We start from the raw sequence: 18,390 nt of genomic DNA, 5'->3' as shown, positions 1-18,390 counted from the left end.
AACCCAGACCAATACAATCAAAATCTCTAGAGGTAAGGCCTAGAAAGTTTTATCTATCTATCTAATATAGATAGATAGATAAAACTTTATATATATATAAAAAGCCAGAGACCGTAATGCCATCACGACTATAATGACCTAACGACTGGTCACTATGACACCCACTGAGGCCAGTGAACTGCCTGATCCGGGCTGGATTGTCCCCAACACCCTGATCAGGGCAAGGTCAGCCAGCCAACCACCTTGGCTGGCAGAAATTTGGGGTCCAGGGACCTTGGAGTTGCTCAGTCTCAGTCTCAGGCAGCTGCGCGGGCAAAGCTCTCCTTTGGTGGAAGTGGACCCAGGATCAGGGTGCTGGAGTCAGGGATGGGCTGGGGAAGCTTTCCTGGTGGCCACAGCAGTCCCCGCAGGCTTCGCACAGCACCTGGGCCTCTGGCCCCAATCAGAACAGAGGCAGGAATCAGGGCCGCAGAGTGCAGGAGGCAGCGGCACACAGGAGCCTGGAGGTGTGAGGCCCGATATGGGCTCTTACCCCGCCCGCTGGGCCCAGCAGCACCAGCAGGTGGGCCATGATGTGCAGCGAGGCACTGGGCAGCAGGCAGGAGGGGAAGCGAGCTAGGAGGGCAAGGCCCCATGCCAATCAGAGCCCCGAGCGGAGTGGGCAGAGCCGGAGCTGGAAACCTTGGTGGGGTAGGCGGGGCTGCAGCCCCATGCCTTTTTGGCCTTGGCCTTGGAATTCAGAGGTCAGCCCCACTTCAAGAGAGAGGATGTGGCAGAAAGTGGCAAGGCCACAGGAGGGATGGGAAATGCTGTGGCCATCTTCAGGAAACACAGCTGCCACGGTCTTCAGTAACTATGAACAGATAATCTTTGGTCTCAGTTCTACAGAAGAGGAAGCTGAGACTCAAAGAGGGGAGCCTTCCACAACACCTCACCCACTTCTCAGACCTGACCCCGAGCAGCATTGTTTTCGTTGAAAGTAGAGGATCCAAAATGTTTTTAGATCTTTGCTATTTTAGGCAGGAAAGAATTTAGCACAGGGAACTGGTTCTTGGGAAATCATCAGAAAGCTGCAAGAGTGGGTATTAGGCTGGGTCCCCAGGAAAGACTCCCTCCCCAGCGGGAGGAGCTGCCCCCTCAGCCACAACTGAATTCTAGGACACTCTGGCACAGCTGTGACCCGGGGATCAGGAAACTGCTGCCCCCACAAGTGCCCTCCAGCTCCTACAAAACAGGTCACTGGGCACTGCCTCTGCCACAACTGCCTGTGCAAGGCCTGGATTCCCTGCAGAAAACCTCCACATCTCTGCAAACATGATCACCAGCAGCAAACAGCCCAAACTGCGGGAAGATGCCTCTGCCCCACTTCTGCCTTCAAAATATTGTGCAACCGCATCCAATCGGCAGAAATGAATTCATGTCCAGAAACCTAGCTGCAGATGAGTTTGGGCAATTTTAGACTTTTGTCTAGGAGTGAGATCTTGCCAATGTACCTCATGTGCCTGGTATTGATAAAAATGGGGCCCAGCTGGTGGGGCTCAGTGGTTTAGCATCAATCTATGAACCAGGAGGTCATGATATTATTCCTAGTCAAATTTCAGGCTTGATCCTCAGCAGGGGCGTGCAGAAGGCAGCTGATCAATGATTCTCATCATTGATGTTTCTATCTCTCTCTCCTTCTCCCTTCCTCTGAAATCAATAAATATTTTTTTAAATGGGGTCATGCTGTATATATGTTATAACGAGTTTTTCACTTCATAAATCACTAATGTGTTTCCTGTTAAAACCATACTTAGAGAACATTACTTATCATTCATTTTAATTGATCTCAGAGAGGAGGGAGAGAGAGAAACATTGTTCCATTGTTTCCTGCACTCACTGGACTGGGTATTGAATCTGCAACCTGGGCATGTGCCCTGATTGGCAATCGATCCACTACGTTCTGGTGTATGGGAAGATGCTATGCTGGTACCCTGACTCCAAATTCCAGCCTCCAGAACTGTGAGAAAAATATATTCTGTTGTTTAAGCCACACAAATTTATGATATTTTGTTATGGCTGTCTGAGCTGACTAATCTATACTAATAAAAGGGTAATATGCTAATTAGACTGGTTCGACCGGACATCTTCCAGTCGTCCTTCCGGACAAAGCCACAGTGGCAGGGGCTGAGGCAGAGGTGGTTAGGGGCAATCAGGCTGGCAGGGGAGCAGTTAGGGGCGATCAGGCCAGCAGGGGAGAGCAGTTAGAGGCAATCAGGCTGGCAGGGGAGAGCAGTTAGAGGCAATCAGGTAGACAGGCAGAGTGGTTAGGGGCGATCAGGCAGGCAGGCAGGTGAGCGGTTAAGAGCCAGAGGTCCCAAATTGTGAGAGTGATGTCCAACTGCCGGTTTAGGCCCGATCCCACACTTGCAGTCGGACATCCCCCGAGGGATCCTGGATTGGAAAGGGTGCAGGCCGGGCTGAGGGAGCCCCCGCTACCCCCATGCACCTCTAGTTTTTAATAAGATCCTCCATAATTCTTATGCATACTAGAGTTTGAGAACTATTTCCTAATGTTTGTGTCTTGAAAATCCAGCATAACATAGTGATAGCAAACATAACTGTTGTAAAAAGGTTTTGCACAACAACAAAGATTGCCAGGTACACAAATTACTTCAAAAACAGAAATATCACAAGTTTTTCCTTAATTGAGATTACCCATGATAGCAATAAGAAAGCTATTATTGCTTTAGTAAACTTAACACATTGTGGAGGGATCACGAGAATTCTAGCTTCATATTACACAGTGTTTTACAAAGTATCATACTTTAAAAATATATTAGCTTGTAAGAACATGTAATAAATAACTTCAAAATGCAATGGGTATTTAATTTTAAAGCATGCCTTTAACATTTATGTAAAATTTTTTTGTACTAGTTCAATAGAAACTTATCTGGCCACTGGGTAAAGCTAGCAATAAAACTACTGGTCCATAATGTGTTAACATGTGTAAGTTTTATTCTGTGGGGTAATTACCCCTTACCTTCTGTTGTTCTTCCAGTCTCCCACCTCAAGTTCCAAAGTGCCCTCATAGTGACGAGTGTGCAAAACAGGCATCAGTCCACCAAGTGTATGGAGGTGCCCACACAAATAAGCTATAGCTGAACTAACCAATGAAAAAATAAATGGAATAATGAATAAAAATAACTTGTGGTGCCAAACTCATACAAATATTTCTTCAGAAAAGCAAGATAGGTAGAGAAATATAAAATAATTAAAAACAATTAATTTCAATTTTGGAATCCTGCCTCACCTCATTATTGACCGAACTCCTGGTGATGGAGAAAGAATAGTAAATGTTGTATAGTGTCCAAACCAAATAGTGTGGTTGCTCTGATTACTTTCCTTTGACAATAATAAAAGCTCCTTCATCTGTTTCTAAAAAAGAAGAAAAATAGAAGAATCTTTTAACTAGGCTCAGGCTGAAATCTAATGTCAATAGATTAAACAATACCCTTGAAATATTATAATAAGCGTATTATGTTTCGGGCTGACACTCTGCTAATTAATGACCTGTATGGACCTTTGTAAGTTTCCAACTATTTTCACATATAATATAAACAGGGCAGATATTACCCCCATTTAATAGATGAGGGAACAAAAATAAGCATCGTTACCTTACATGATTTTTAAAATGTATAAATTTCTTTATAAAAATAAAGAAACACTAACCTTTTCAGCCCTGTATACCACATTGCAATTAATAAAGAGGATACTGATACTAAAACAAAATGCACATTATGTCCACAGAAAGTCTTGTACCTGAATGTTTCTAACAGTTCTATTCATAGTAGCCAAAAATTAGAAACCATCAACAAATTGCATATAGCCATACAACAGAATACTACTTGGCAATTAAAAAAAGAAAGAACTGGCCCTGGCCAGTTTGGCTCAGTTGATAAGTGTCAGCCTGTGGACCAAAGGGTCCTGGGTTCAATTCCAGTCAAGGGCACATACCTTGGCTGCAGGCTCCTCCCCGGCCTGGTCTCTGGTAGGGGTTCAGGAGGCAACCAATCGATACGTTTCTCTCATATTGATGTTTCTCTCTGCCTTTCCCTCTCTCTTCTACTCTCCTTAAGAAATCAATGGAAAATCAGGTGAGGATAAAAAAAAAAAAGAACTTTCCTGGCCAGTGTAGCTCAGTTTGTTGAGCATCTTCAGTGCACCAAGAGGTTGATAGTTTGATTCCCAGTCAGGGCATATGCCCGGGTTTTGGGATCAATCCCTGGTATGAAGTGTGCAGGAGGCAGCCGATTGATGTTACACAAACAATCAATAAAGCCCTAGTTTTGCTCGGTGGATAGAACATTGGCCCAAGAACTGAAGGGTCCAGGGTTCAATCCCTAGTCAAGGGCATGTACCTCGGTTGCAGGCTCAATCCCCGGTTGGGATATGTGCAGGAGGAAACCAATTGATGTGTCTCCTCACATCAATGTTTTTCTCTCTCTGTCTCTCCCCTTCCCTTCCACTCTCTCTAAGAATCAATGGAAGAATATCCTCAAGTGAGGATTAGCAAAAAAATATAATAAAATAAAATTTAAAAATCTATAAAAATGTATTTTTTAAACAGAAAGAACTGATACACACAATAATATGAATAAATCTCAGAAACATTATATTGAGCAAAAGAAGCCAAATGCAAGAGTACATTCTGTATGATCTCATTTATATAAAACTCTAGAACAAAAAAAAGTAATCTATGCTGACAGAAAACAGAACAATTGTCCCCTGGGACTGGGGGGTGGAGACTGACTTTACAATAGAACTTTCTGGGGTTCTTAGTTGTGGTGAGAGTTACACACCAGTATAGACATTTATCAAAACTCTGCAAACAACCCGGCCAGCGTGGCTCAGTGATTGAAAGTCAACCTATGAACTAGGAGCTCACGGTTTAATTCTGTCAGGGCAGATGCCCAGATTTTGGGCTCAGTCCCCAGAAGGGGGCATGCAGGAGAAAGCCGATCAATGATTCTCTCATCATTGATGTTTCTCTCTCCCTCTCCCTTTCTGAAATCAATAAAAAATATATATACACATATATTTTAAAAACTCTTCAAACAGTTGAAATGAGTGCATTTTATTATATGTAAATCATCCCTCAAGAAGTTGATTTCAAAAATAACTTGTACATATGTAAATATACATTAATTTATCTGTAAAGTGCTATTGGCAATAAATTCCTGGGCCCTACCCTCAGTGTTTCTAATTTGATACATTGCAAGTAAAGCTGGGAATCTTCATTTTATGACTCCAGTTGATTTTTATGCAGATGATCCTAGAATCATACCTTTAAAAAACATTATTCTGAGGAGTACATTTAAAAATAACATTTTAATCAACTCGGTCTAAAGACATTTGATAGATAGGAAACAAAATACACCTACATTAAATAAAATGCCTAATATAACACAATGCATCAGACAATATTCTGTTCACTTGATTTCAAGCCCCTCTACACCCTCATATCACTTTGAATCTCTTTCAGCACTTAGCAAATTCAGCCTTTTATGAGTTATTTCTGCACTGGTCTTATGCCCCACTACTAGATTAAATATCTTAAGAGGCCAGGGACTTGACCATATCACCTTTGTATTCTTATACATGGACACATACATATTGCATATGAGCATGTGCTCACTAAACATTTAATGAGTTGATATTTGTTGTACCAAGAAATGAGAGGTTCTCAGATGTGACTCTCCAGACAGTTTTAATCCAGCTTACAAAGAGTTTTCACCTAGCTTACAAAAAATTGTTTAAAAGAAACTTATTTCAATATATATATTGAGAGAAAGAGATAGAGATAATAGATACTAGAGAGAGAGAGAGAGAGAGAGAGAGAGAGAGAGAGAGAGAGAGAGAAAGAGATTGACCTTCAGTTAAAAATGACAACTGCAGGGTTTAGGAATATACCATAAAGTATGCAAAGCTGTATGCCCTGTACCTTGCTAAGTGCATCTTACACTTAGTACATATTTAATAAATGTTTACTGAATAAATATAAAAAGTGAGGTACTTCTTTCTCAGATTTTGGGGCAAGAATAGGTATAGCAATAATAGTGCTGAAGTAGCCAGTAATTTCTTCTGGCTATACCAGTAATCACAGGAAACTTTTTTCTCAAGCATTTTTAGATAAGGACTTAATTCCCTAGGACCGTGGTCGGCAAACTGCGGCTCACGAGCCACATGCGGCTCTTTGGCCCCTTGAGTGTGGCTCTTCCACAAAATACCACGGCCTGGGTGAGTCTATTTTGAAGAAGTGGCGTTAGAAGAAGTTTAAGTTTAAAAAATTTGGCTCTCAAAAGAAATTTCAATCGTACTGTTGATATTTGGCTCTGTTGACTAATGAGTTTGCCGACCACTGTCCTAGGATAATTTTAAGTGAGCCACATATATCTGAGAAAAATAGGTTAGCTACAAAGAGAAGTGAGATTTTTACTGTACCTCATCTAAAATTCCAAAGAAATTATAGGGCTTCTTTGGCCCTGGGTTTAGGGTGGCATCCAAAGAGATGAAAGAATAGTTTCCAAAGGGAGTTTTGTGGACATAATGGAAAGAGCCATCTGTACGTATGGCAGAATATTTCCTAAAAAATACAAGACAGAAAAGTTTTAGTGCAATCATAAAAAAACTGAATACATTTAAATGCCCTAATATCACACTATGGTTTGCCCCCTCTGATCTGACAGAGAAATACACTGAACTAGATCCACAATGGATAAAGTGTAAAAGAAATTTTCAAGATTGTTCTCCCATTGTCTCTAAAGACAGTAACCAACACACAATGTTGCCAAGTAAAGCAGAGAAGTAGGAGGGCAATTTTAAGCAGTCCACTAAACATTTAAAAAGAGATGAGTCAGATCCTAGTGAAATGGTATTTACCAATCATTAAAACTGTAGTGAAGTCCTACTAAGTATATGGTAGAATTCTTGGTGCAGTGAGATACAAAAGGTGTTTATTTCTTGAAACAGGACTACAGAGGCTTAACTAGCGATAAAACCCTGTAACAGCCCTAACCAGTTTGGCTCAGTGGATAGAGCATCGGCCTGTGGACTGAAAGGTCCCAGGTTCGATTCCAGTCAAGGTCATATACCTTGGTTGCGGGCACATCCCCCGTAGGAGGTGTGCAGGAGGCAGCTGATGGATGTTTCTCTCTCATCGATGTTTCTAACTCTATCCCTCTCCCTTTCCCTCTGTAAAAAATCAATAAAATATATTAAAAAACAAACAAACAAACAAACACACACACACACAAAAAAAAAAACACCTTGTAACGAAGTCATCAAACCAGGAGAAAACTGATAGTCTAGGTATGGGTCAGTAAACCTTTTTCAGTTCCTAAAAACATACTGATAACATTCACAGGATCCACATCCAGTAATAAAAGTCCTCACCATCTTACGTGTCAATAGTGTTCAGGTGTCTGAAAAGTAGGAGAGTGAAGAGTAGAGAGAAAGGATGGGTAACATAGTACATATAGTACTTGGTGACTAATTATACTTATTAAATATTTGTTAAATAAATGTGAAGGAAAGTATAGATTACATTGGGGTATACCTATATTATTCAAATGTCAGAACATTGTAAGAAAATATCTAAGTGTCCTATATGACTTTTTACCTAACAGCATATATGAAAAATAGAAATAAACTTCTGAAACTTAATGTGCCATCAGGGAGCTATATTTAAGCCACAACAGCCATCAACTATATCATAAATTATCATACATATTACAATTAATAGTCAATTCTATTGCCTTTCTTCTTGGTATTTTTAAAATTTCCATTTCAGGTCTTTTTCCTCATTAAAAAGTTTATTTATATTTTTCCTGCTCAATATGTTTTCAGAGTTATTCTTCAGGATTTTATAATCTCATATGTTGTTTATATTGCTATATTTTTGACACATTAAAATCCAACTATCTAAAAATAAATCCAACTATTTAAAGAGAGATATTAAAATATATGATAGCTAATAAAATTTTTTGAATTCTGGATTTTGGCATTCACTGGGGCACCCTTTTTTAAATTATTTTTTTATTTTTTGTTGACAGTATTACAGATGTCTCCCATTTTCTTCCCCTTTACCCGCCTCTGCCTATCCCCTACCTTCTCCCCTCACCCCCTCCCCACAAGTCTTCACCACTCTATTGTCTGTGTCCATGGACTATGCATATAAGTGTTTTGGTTTATCACTCCTCCTCCCTGCAACCCCACATCGAGGTATGTCAGTCTGTTCATGCCTCCATGCTTTGGGTCTTACTGTGTTGGTCAATTCATTTTGTTCATTAGATTCCACAAGTAAATGATATCATGTGATATTTGTCTTCCTCTGATTGCTTATTTCACTTAGCATAATAGTCTCCAGGTCCATCCATGCAGTCTCAAAGGGTAAAGGGTACCTCTTTTTTACAGCTGTATAGTATTCCATTGTGTAAATGTACCTCAGCTTTTTGCCCATTCATCTATTGATGGCCACTTGGTCTATTTCCACATCTTCGCTATTGTAAATAATGCTGCTATGAACATAGGGGTGCACATATTCTTTCTGATTGGTGTTTCGGAGTTTTTAGGATATATTCCCAGAAGTGGGATCACTGGGTCAAATGACAGTTCCATTTTTAATTTTCTGAGAAAACTTCATATTGTTATCCATAGTGCATTCCCATTAGCAGTGAACTAGTGTTCCCTTTTCTCCACATCCTCTGGGGCAGGGGTCCTCAAACTGCGGCCCGCGGGTCACATGCGGCCCGCCGAGGACATTTATCCGGCCCGCTGGGTGTTTTTGCCGCCACTGCCTGTCCTGCTTAGCAGCCGACTTAGCAGTGTGCATAGGAATTTGTTCATAGTTTTTTTTTAAACTATAGTCCGGCCCTCCAACGGTCTGAGGGACAGTGAACTGGCCCCCTGTTTAAAAAGTTTGAGGACCCCTGCTCTGGGGCATTCTTAAGCTCAAGATTTAACTTCAAGGTTTCTTTCCTTCAGGTTGATATTTCTGTGATAGATGATAGATAGATAGATAGATAGATAGATAGATAGATAGATAGATAGATAGATAGATAGATATGTGCTATTTATTAAACTCAGATAGGTTAGGCAGTTAGGAACAAAAATATAAAGATAAGAAACTTTAAAGTAATTAATAACTTTACTTTCCCAATAAACACTCAGATCCTAAGCCCTATTAATTCTTCTTTGAAAATGTTTCTTAACTCCATTCCCATAGTCACAATCAAAGACACAGTTAATAGAAAGTGAAAGATTTTCATCTCTGTCCTTTTCTTTTCTCACATTAACAAAAGAGGAATACCTCCTCTTCCAAGTTATGGAGACTAATTGTATGGTAACCAATTCTTTTTGACATATCATCCTCAAATTGATGCCACCATTCTCATATCCAGGAACTTAGATAGATTTGTCTTCTCAGGCCCTTTCCATATTATGACTGGACTGCTGCAGGACTCTCCTATTTGGTATCTATACAGCTCCAGTCTCTCCCTCTTTTTTCTTTTTTATCCTTATCTTTTTGTTGTTGTGCAATTGTCTTTATAAGATACTATTTTCATTACGTTACTTGTCTTCTTAGGAACCTATACTGGATTATGAACTATTATCCATCACATCTAAATCTCTATGCTTCTCACTTAAGACCTCCATTAAATTGGCCCCAAGATACCAATCCTCATTATGAACCCTAATTTTGGTGATAACCGGTTTCCTTACTGCCCCCAAAAGTTCATTCTAGCTTTTAAAGCTCAAGGGGTTTGCTTTATTTTGTTTTTGTTTGGGGGTTAGTTTTACTGTTGTTGTTTTGCCTAAAATAGACCACTCAAAGTATCTTACTTTTTGAAATGCTACCCCTCTTTTAAGACTGGACACAGCCCAGTCTCTATGGCTCAGTGGTTGAGTGTCAACATATGCACCAAGAGGTCACTGGTTCGATTCCCTGTCAGGGCACATGCCCAGATTGTGGGCTTGATCCTCAGTAGGAAGTGTGCAGGAGGCCGCTGATCAATGCTTCTTTCTCATCGATATTTTTATCTCTCTCCCTGCTCCCTTTACCCTCCTTTCTCTAAAAAAATCAATAAAAAATATTGAAAAATAAAAAAGGCTGGACACAATTTTCACTTCTTTTATAGTCCTCTTTAACTTACAACTAGTAAATAAGTTCTGAAGACCTAATGCACAGCGTAGTCAACAATACTATAACTTCAAAGATGAAAAGAGACTAGATCTTAATTCTTGTCACCACAAAGAAAAATAATTATGTGACAAGACAGAGGTATTAGCTATGGTGGTAATCATATTGCAATATATAAATGTAACATATGAACATGCTATATACCTTAAACTTACACAATACTATATGCCAATTAAGTCCAAATTTTTAAAAAATTTTAAATTAAAAATAAAGTCTTCTCTCTGTCCACTCCAAGCTGACCTCCACCTTTTCTGATTTCTCAGAGTGATTACCATGTATAATAATCTAGCATTTCATCAGCCATTCCTTCATGTTCTTTTCTAGTTGTTTCCTAAACAATTTTTATCACCTTTAGCTAGACAGACTTTCTTGAAGGTATAGACTATATTTTTTAATATTAATTCTTTTTTTTTTTGTAGGTGACCAGTTTAATAAGTAAGTGAACTTACATACAAGGGTTGTCTAGGTGGCTGCATGACAGGTGGATCTACACCCACCTACCGGAATCTTAAACGTTTATACAGAGACCTTACGAATATTACTCTTGTATCTCTCATACTATCTAACCAATGATGGGCTCTCAATAAATATTTGCTACTTGACTGACAATGTAGAAATACTGTGAATTTATAATCAAAAGAAGAATCTTAACACATTGAGATCAGAGAATCAGTTTTCTAACTCAAGATCCTTTCACATTCACAATCTTTTTCATATTCATGGCACATAAAGAAAACTTTAATATTTGTATGACATTCTGGAATGAAAGGACAAAGCAGCCAGAGGTGACCAACTCGGCACTTCAGCCACCCTCGCGGCTGAGAAAATCAATATCTCAGCATTCCTAAAACCTATAGTATTCTAGTTGACAAGCTCTGATCTAAATGACTTCTGCTATGCATCAATGGCAATAAATAAATAAATAAATAAATAAATAAATAAATAAATAGTCTATGTGGATTACAAGTACCATTAACCAAGAAAAAGCATATGAAATAAAAAGAATTAAAAGAAAAAGTCCCAAAACAAAAACAAAAAATTGTATGTCATACACATTTTAAAAAAAAAGTCTCCTTTTCTAAATTACCAGTTTCTGTAAATAGAAATTTATCTGTTAAAAAATGTTTTCACCCATTCATTGGCTGTACCCTTCTTGTAACACATGATGGTCTGTCTTCTGTTCATTACAGTACCTGTAATAATTCTCGACGCTCTCCAGACTTGGAACATTGAATGAATCTAATTAAAAAGAAAAGAGCAAACATCATCTTAAAAAGAAAAATGCACCCTGGCCAGTGTGGCTCAGTTGGTTGGGCATTATCCCATGCACCAAAAGGTTGCTGGTTCAATTCCTAGTCAGGGCACATGCCTTAGTTGTGGGCTCGATCCCTAGTGGGGAGTGTGTGGGAGGCAGCCAATCAATATCCCACTCTCACATCAGTGTTTCTCTTTCTCTCTCCCTCCCACTTCCTCTCTCTCTGAAAATCAGTAGAAATATTAAAAAGAAAAAAGTGCAAACGCATTAATGACTAAAGAAAAATTACAATTCTTTCAATAACACTTTAAATGGTAGAATGCCAATAAATTAGATTGATAATTTTTAAAATTTGAAAATAGAATTCAGATTATCTGGAAACTTGTTTAAGGCATCTAGTATACTGGAGAATAATAAATACTTTGAATTATGTACTATTTTAGAATACACATCACTTTGAAAGTATAGGACTGGATGGTTATTGCTATTGTTTTAAACATGTGATTATGGAAGCCAGCAAGGACTGGATTGGTGCCTGATATATGGATACATACCAAGTGCCTCTAAAAAACAGATTACTTTGATAACAGCCCCTCTCCTCTTAAATCTTAAAGAAGATTCAGTAAGGAAGGAATTACATAATGGTAAGGGTTAAGGTTCAGGATGTCATAGAATACTTATCTGGAAACCAGAGGCCTGGTGCATGAAAATTCATGCACTGGAGGGGGGTCCCTCAGCCCAGCCTGCCCCCTCTCACAGTCCAGGAGCCCTTGGGGCGGGAGGCAACCTGGCAATCAGGGGAAGGTGACGCCCCCATTACACCTCTGCTGCTGCCTCTGCTGGCAGCACAAGCCTCAGCCGGCCCTGGTTACCTGAGCCTGAGGCAGCCCTGGGCGGCTGGGCAGCCACCATCTGAGGCTTGCCTGTGCCTCGGGCCGGCCCTGGGTGGCTGGGCAGCTGAGGGTGGGTCTGGCCGCACTGTGTGCCCGCCGCCCCCACAGCGGGGCTGAAAGGACTGGGGGACTCCAGCGGGGCTGAGGGGACTGGGCGCTGGCATCTTGTGACTATAGGTGTCACCATCTTTGTGACAGTGTGACTGTCAACTTGCATATTCCCTCTTTATTAGATAGGATACAGTGATTTCATAGTTTGACTAACTGCAACAGCTAAAACTGCTTCAATTCCAGGAATCCACTACATTTCTAATAACCTTAGAAATTAATCTGTAAATCCAATCTAGCCCCAAAGAAATATAATGTATATGTAACTTCTTGCTTAGTAAGAGAAAAATTGTTATAAATTTTAGTAAAGATTAGTTTCTGCTCCTATGATATGCCCAAACCATAAGCATTTATGCCTATGCAAGTTAAGTTAGATTATTATGAACTCTGAGGACTATGCAGATTATTTAAACACAAGAGTCTATTTGATATTTCTTACTTGAAATAAGTCAGCACCATGGCTTGGAAAACTTTTTTTAAAAATACACATATTTATTATTTATTGCAAAAGAATTTGACCTGTACCACTAATTAGGATCAGAAAAAGGGGGAAATATAAATATAGCAGAGAAAGTTGTAAGCCAGATATATTATTTTCAATTTATAATTCATAGTTGCTTTGTAAAAAGGCATCTTTTAATCAAACCAACAGCTGTATATTTCACCAGATAGACTTATCTGCTTAAAATGGTAGAGTTTTTAAAAATATAATTAGGTACTTACCACCAATGAATAATCAAATGAAGCAGACAAATTAAGCAACTAACCAGTAAGAAAGTCAACCTTTATAAAACAAACAAATCTACTACTATCACGATACTTTTAGAGAAGAGTTCATTTCCTTACTATCACAACAATGATAATCTAAAAAACAGAAAGGGATTATCCATTTCTCTCCTCATGCAGATGGACATTTATTTGCAATTTTAATTTATACACAGTAAAAGTCATTCTTTGTGATGTACAGTTCTATGGATTTTGAGAAATGCACAGTAATATATGTACCACCACAATCAACATACAGAACAGTTCCACTACCCACCAAAAGTCTCTCTTGATGGCCTCTTTATAGTCAACCTTCTTCCTATCCCTACCCCTGGCAACTGCAATCTGTTATCTATCCATAGTTTTGCCTTTTCTTGAATGTGATAAAACTGGAATCATACAGTATATAGACGGACAAGTTTGTCTTCTTTCACCTAGCAAAATGCGTATTTTCAAAAATATTCACCTGCATGGGTTTTGCTAGAAGCTTTTCTTCCATGCAAAAAAGAAAGGACCATACCAACTTTCCCCTCTAAGGCCAACATTGACATCTGTATTTTTATATTTACTTATTTTTAAAATACATTTTTATTGATTTCAGAGAGGAAGGTAGAGAAAGATTAATGATGAGAGAGAATCACTGATCGGCTGCCACCTGCATGCCCACACTGGGGATCAAGCCCACAACGTGGGCATATGCCCTGATGGGGAATCGAGCCATGACCTCCTGGTTCATAGTTCGACACTCAACCACTGAGCCACACCGGCCAGGTGACATCTGTAGTTTTAAAATCACATATCATAGTTGTATTTCAAAATTGTGCCTTTAGTATTTCTAAACCTAGGTTACAATGTCCCATTTTATAATCTAAACTAGAGGCCCGGTGCACAAAATTTGTGCACGGAGGGGAGTTGTCCCTCAGCCCAGCCTGTACCCTCTCCAATATGGGACCCCTCAAGGGATGTCTGACTGCCCTCTCACAATCCAGGACTGCTGGCTCCCAACTGCTTGCCTGCCTGCCTTCCTGATTGCCCCTAACCACTTCTGCCTGCCAGCCTGATCACCCCCTAACCACTCTGCTGCCAGCCTGTTTGCCCCCAACTTCCCTCCTCTGCCGGCCTGGTCACCCCTAATTGCCCTCTCCTGCAGGGTTGATCACCTCCAACTGCCCTCCCTTGCAGGCCTGGTCCTTCTCAACTGCCCTCCCTTGTAGGCTGGGTGCCTCCCAACTACCCTCTCCTGCTGGCCATCTTGTGGTGGCCATCTTGTGTCCACATGGGGGCAGGATCTTTGACCACATGGGGGCAGCTATATTGTGTGTTGCCGTGATGATCAATCTGTATATTACTCTTTTATTAGATAGGATAGAGGCCTGGTACAGGGGTGGGGGCCAGCTGGTTTGCCCTGAAGGGTATCCCGGATCAGGTGGGGGTTCCCTTGGGGCGTGGGGCGGCCAGAGCGAGGGGCCTGTGGTGGTTTGCAGGACGGCCATGCCCTCTAGCAACCCAAGCGGAGGCCCTGGTATCTGGAATTTATTGTCCTTCTACAATTGAAACTTTGTAGCCTGGAGCGGAGCCAAGCCTGGGGCTCCCTCCGAGGCCGGCAGCCATTTCTGTTGGGGTTATAATTGAAACTTTGTTGCCTTAAGCGGGTGGGCCCGGCCAGGGTGTGCGGAAAGCTTTGCTTCCCCTGTTGCCGGCGGCAACCCTGGCCTGCTCTCTCAAGCTCCATTCTGCCGCCATTTGTTTGAATTTGTTTACCTTCTATAATTGAAACTTTGTAGCTTGAGTGGAGGCTTAGGCCTGGCAAGGGCAGGCGGAAAGCTTGGCTTCCTCTATTACCTAGGAAACCTTGTTCTCTGTGGCTGTAGCCATCTTGGTTTGGGTTAATTTGCATGCTCGCTCTGATTGGACGGTGGGCGTGGCTTGTGGGTGTGTCGGAGGTATGGTCAATTTGCATATTTGTCTATTATTAGGTAGGACTAGGGGCCTGATGCACGAAGATTCGTGCAAGAATGGGCCTTCCTTCCCCTGGCTGCTAGCACTGCCTTCACTCTGGCCCGAGCCACCTTTCCGCCTTCCCTCGCTGCCCAGAGGCCCGGAGCAGCTGGGGTGGTGTGGAATGCCTGCATTGTCACCATGGCGATGTCGCAAGTGTCCCACCCCACTCCCGGCCACTCGGTGCCTGTGTATGCAAATTAATCCACCAATTTTGTTGTGTTAATTTGCATACTCACTCCTGATTGGCTGGTGGGTGTCACGAAGGTACGGTCAATTAGCATGTTACTCTTTTATTAGGTAGATTAAAGAATCTAGGCCCCTGGAGGGAATAAAAATATAGCCTTAATTATATGTGGGTCTTGACTCTTACCATGATTTCCTTTGACATCAAGCCACTTGGTTTTTTCCATGACCCTTGTCTTCTTCAGAATACTGTGGTAAGTCTGCCATTCTACCTTCTGCTGCATAGATCCCAACAGGTCCTTTGTTTTGGCATCTGTCAGATCTCCTGCAGATTTATATAAGAAATGAATTGCAATACAAAATAAACCCAAGAGGAGGTTCAAGATTCAATTTATTTTAATGCACACTGAAGGAACAGATACTTAAAGTATTCAACATGTGTAAGCACAGCCACTTTTGAATCCATTCATTTGTTCCTTATAGCTTAGCAAATGCCTATTTAACCTCCTATATTAGAAATGGGTTGTGAAAAAAATATATCTTTAAAGAGAGCATGGACTGACCAGTGTGGCTCAGTGGACTGAGCATTGACACATGCACCAAGAGGTTGCTGGTCCAATTCCCAATCAGGGCACATGCTCGGGTTGCGGACTGTATCACCCATGGGAGGCAGCCGTTTGATATTTGATGTTTCTATCTTTCCCTCTCCTTTCCTCTCAATCTAAAGATCAATAAAAATATACCTTAAAAAAAAAGAGAGAGCATGGGACTCTAACGAAAATTATAAGAAATTCCAACAGTCTGGGCAGGTGCCTAATGTCTATGGCAACGGCTATAATCTAAGCAAATATTATTTTTACAGCAAGAAGCAATCTGGAAGGTGTAGATTGGACAAAGAAATACCAAAATTTCTAGAAAACTAGACAGACCCTTGAAACAGAAGTCTGCCATAAGATGAGGACTGCTATTCCGTCATATCAGTACAGGTGTTTCAGGAAGGTGGGTGGGATGAGTCCCCTAGTAGACAAGATAGATGCTCCTTTAGCTTCTTCTCCTCCAACATGGTTTGGGAGCAAATAGTTAGGGGTTTGAAGATTCGGGAACCCAAGTCTCAGAAGTACCAAGGGCTGAAGAGGAAGTATCCTGAGTAATTTAAGCCTCGAACAATTGACAAAATAAGATTAACTGTAAAAAACATGAAAATATGAGTGTGTTTTGTTTTAAAGGTAACTTTTGAGTTGTGGTTAAAGGGCTTTCCCTAATCCTCTCTCAAATTCAGGAATGCAACATAAAAAAACAGGTACAAATACAGCAGACATTAAGATGAGAACACTGAGTCCTGCTTCTACCGCTTTAACAAAACCTTGCTATGACAAATCTTTTATCCTGGATCTTGATTCAGTTATCCATAGGCAAATGGAATTATGTGTTATCTCCTCTTCAGGAGGAGGGCTCACCTGGGGCTGGGGCTATAGTGTTTCCAATGTTCCCAACGTGAAGAGCTGCAGCCCTGGCCATCATTCTACCTTCTGCACCACAGAACAACATGATAGCACAGCAACCTTCCCTACCTGTTGCTAGGACGAGAGCTGGTTGAATGATGTCAACAGTTTCAGAACAGAACTTCTCTAAGTCTGCAGCTCTGCCTGGGTCATGAAACCTGCTCAGGTGAAGGTCGGATATCTGCCGAAAGCAGGTATTAAACAGATATCTGAGTCAGGAAGAGGCAGCACGTACAGAGCAACCCAGCGGCTCTCTATGGGGGTAGGAAAAAGCAAAGATGCAGTGCAACAGAGAACCCACCCCCTCCAGGGAAGGACCGACCCCACCCCCACCCCCGCCAAGAGTTTGGGGCCTGAATGGGAACGGGTCCTGCCCCCCGCGGAAACTGCCGGCGTCTCACCAGTCCTGCCAGCTCTGCACCCAGCCTCCCCTCGCCACCCTTCGCCAGGCTCCCCCAGCGTCACCTGCAGACCCCAGAAGATATTGCTGGCTTCAGGGCCCGGCGCAGGGTGCGGCCTCCTGGGGACGCGGGTCTGGGGCAGCGGCGAGGTCTGGCCGGCCAGGCCGTAGTACTCCAGGAGCATGGCCGTCAGCGCCGCGGCCACCAGGCCCGCCACCACCCTGAAGGCCAGCTCCGCAGCCATACTGCCCGCCCGGCCGGGCGCAGCGCCCGCGGGAGCGGCTCTGGCCGACCTTAGGGACTCGGTCGCGGAGCCTACCGCGCCGCTCTGGAACGCCGCCACCGGCACCTGCGCCTTCCCGGGCACCTGCCCCTCGCGGCCGCCTGCAGCTCTGGGTTTGGTTTGCTAAAGTAATGAGGGTGAGGAAAAGCAAACCGAGAGACCCCCAACGCCATTCAGGGTTGCCCAGGGGTGTCAGGGAAGGAGCCGGTTCCGGGAGGCGGGGCTAGAATTCTGGCCCCGCCTTAGTCATTTCTGACCTCTTGTGAGTCAGCTTCCTTATCAATAAAACAGCTTACTAATACCTCCGGGGCGTATTTCACAGGGTTGTGAGAATCAAAGTATGCGCGAGGACACCTTTTAAATTGCAGTACACACACACACACACACACACACACACACACTAATAATAATAATAATAATAATAATAATAAATTGCAGTACACATGTGACAGTTGACTTTCTCTGGCCCCTTCTGATTATTAACAACCTGCTTCCATATGTGTGTGGGTTTTTTTAGATGTAATACCAATGTTTTGTGAAATATTTTTTCTCTTAAACCTGATTTCACATGCATTTAGTTACATAGTATTCCAATAGAGTGTATAACGTTCATTTAATACATTTTAAATACTTACAATGAGCCAGGCACAGAAGAATTAGATTCCGGCTGAGAAAAAAGAGTGAAGAAATAAAATGGAGTCACTATGTCAAGCTGCTAAATCATAAAAATCAAGTAGGCTAAGGCAAAGTAGACAATTC

General features: G+C 41.7%; 1 protein-coding gene across 3 annotated transcripts in view; it reads right to left on the bottom strand.

The window, feature by feature from the left end:
• The window catches only part of TMEM62 (transmembrane protein 62), a 55,468-nt gene extending 37,629 nt beyond the window's left edge, over positions 1-17,839 (bottom strand). Inside the window, exons 1-7 of one of the 3 annotated variants that reach the window (XM_079769317.1) lie at positions 17,413-17,839; positions 17,017-17,128; positions 15,633-15,770; positions 11,434-11,479; positions 6,484-6,625; positions 3,293-3,417; positions 3,023-3,145 (exon numbers count right to left, since the gene is read on the bottom strand). In XM_079769317.1, coding sequence (XP_079625443.1) covers positions 3,023-3,145; positions 3,293-3,417; positions 6,484-6,625; positions 11,434-11,479; positions 15,633-15,770; positions 17,017-17,128; positions 17,413-17,592 — 866 coding nt within the window. In that variant the 5' untranslated portion in view covers positions 17,593-17,839. Of the gene's footprint in view, positions 1-3,022; positions 3,146-3,292; positions 3,418-6,483; positions 6,626-11,433; positions 11,480-15,632; positions 15,771-17,016; positions 17,129-17,412 lie in introns of those variants that run through there. The other 2 variants (XM_079769318.1, XM_079769319.1) reach the window with 2 other exon arrangements.
• Between the last annotated feature and the right edge of the window lie 551 nt (positions 17,840-18,390).

Source organism: Cnephaeus nilssonii, assembly GCF_951640355.1.
Source record: "Cnephaeus nilssonii genome assembly, chromosome: 4".
NCBI classification, from domain to species: domain Eukaryota; kingdom Metazoa; phylum Chordata; class Mammalia; order Chiroptera; family Vespertilionidae; genus Cnephaeus; species Cnephaeus nilssonii.
This window is presented reverse-complemented; position numbering and strand designations above follow the sequence as displayed.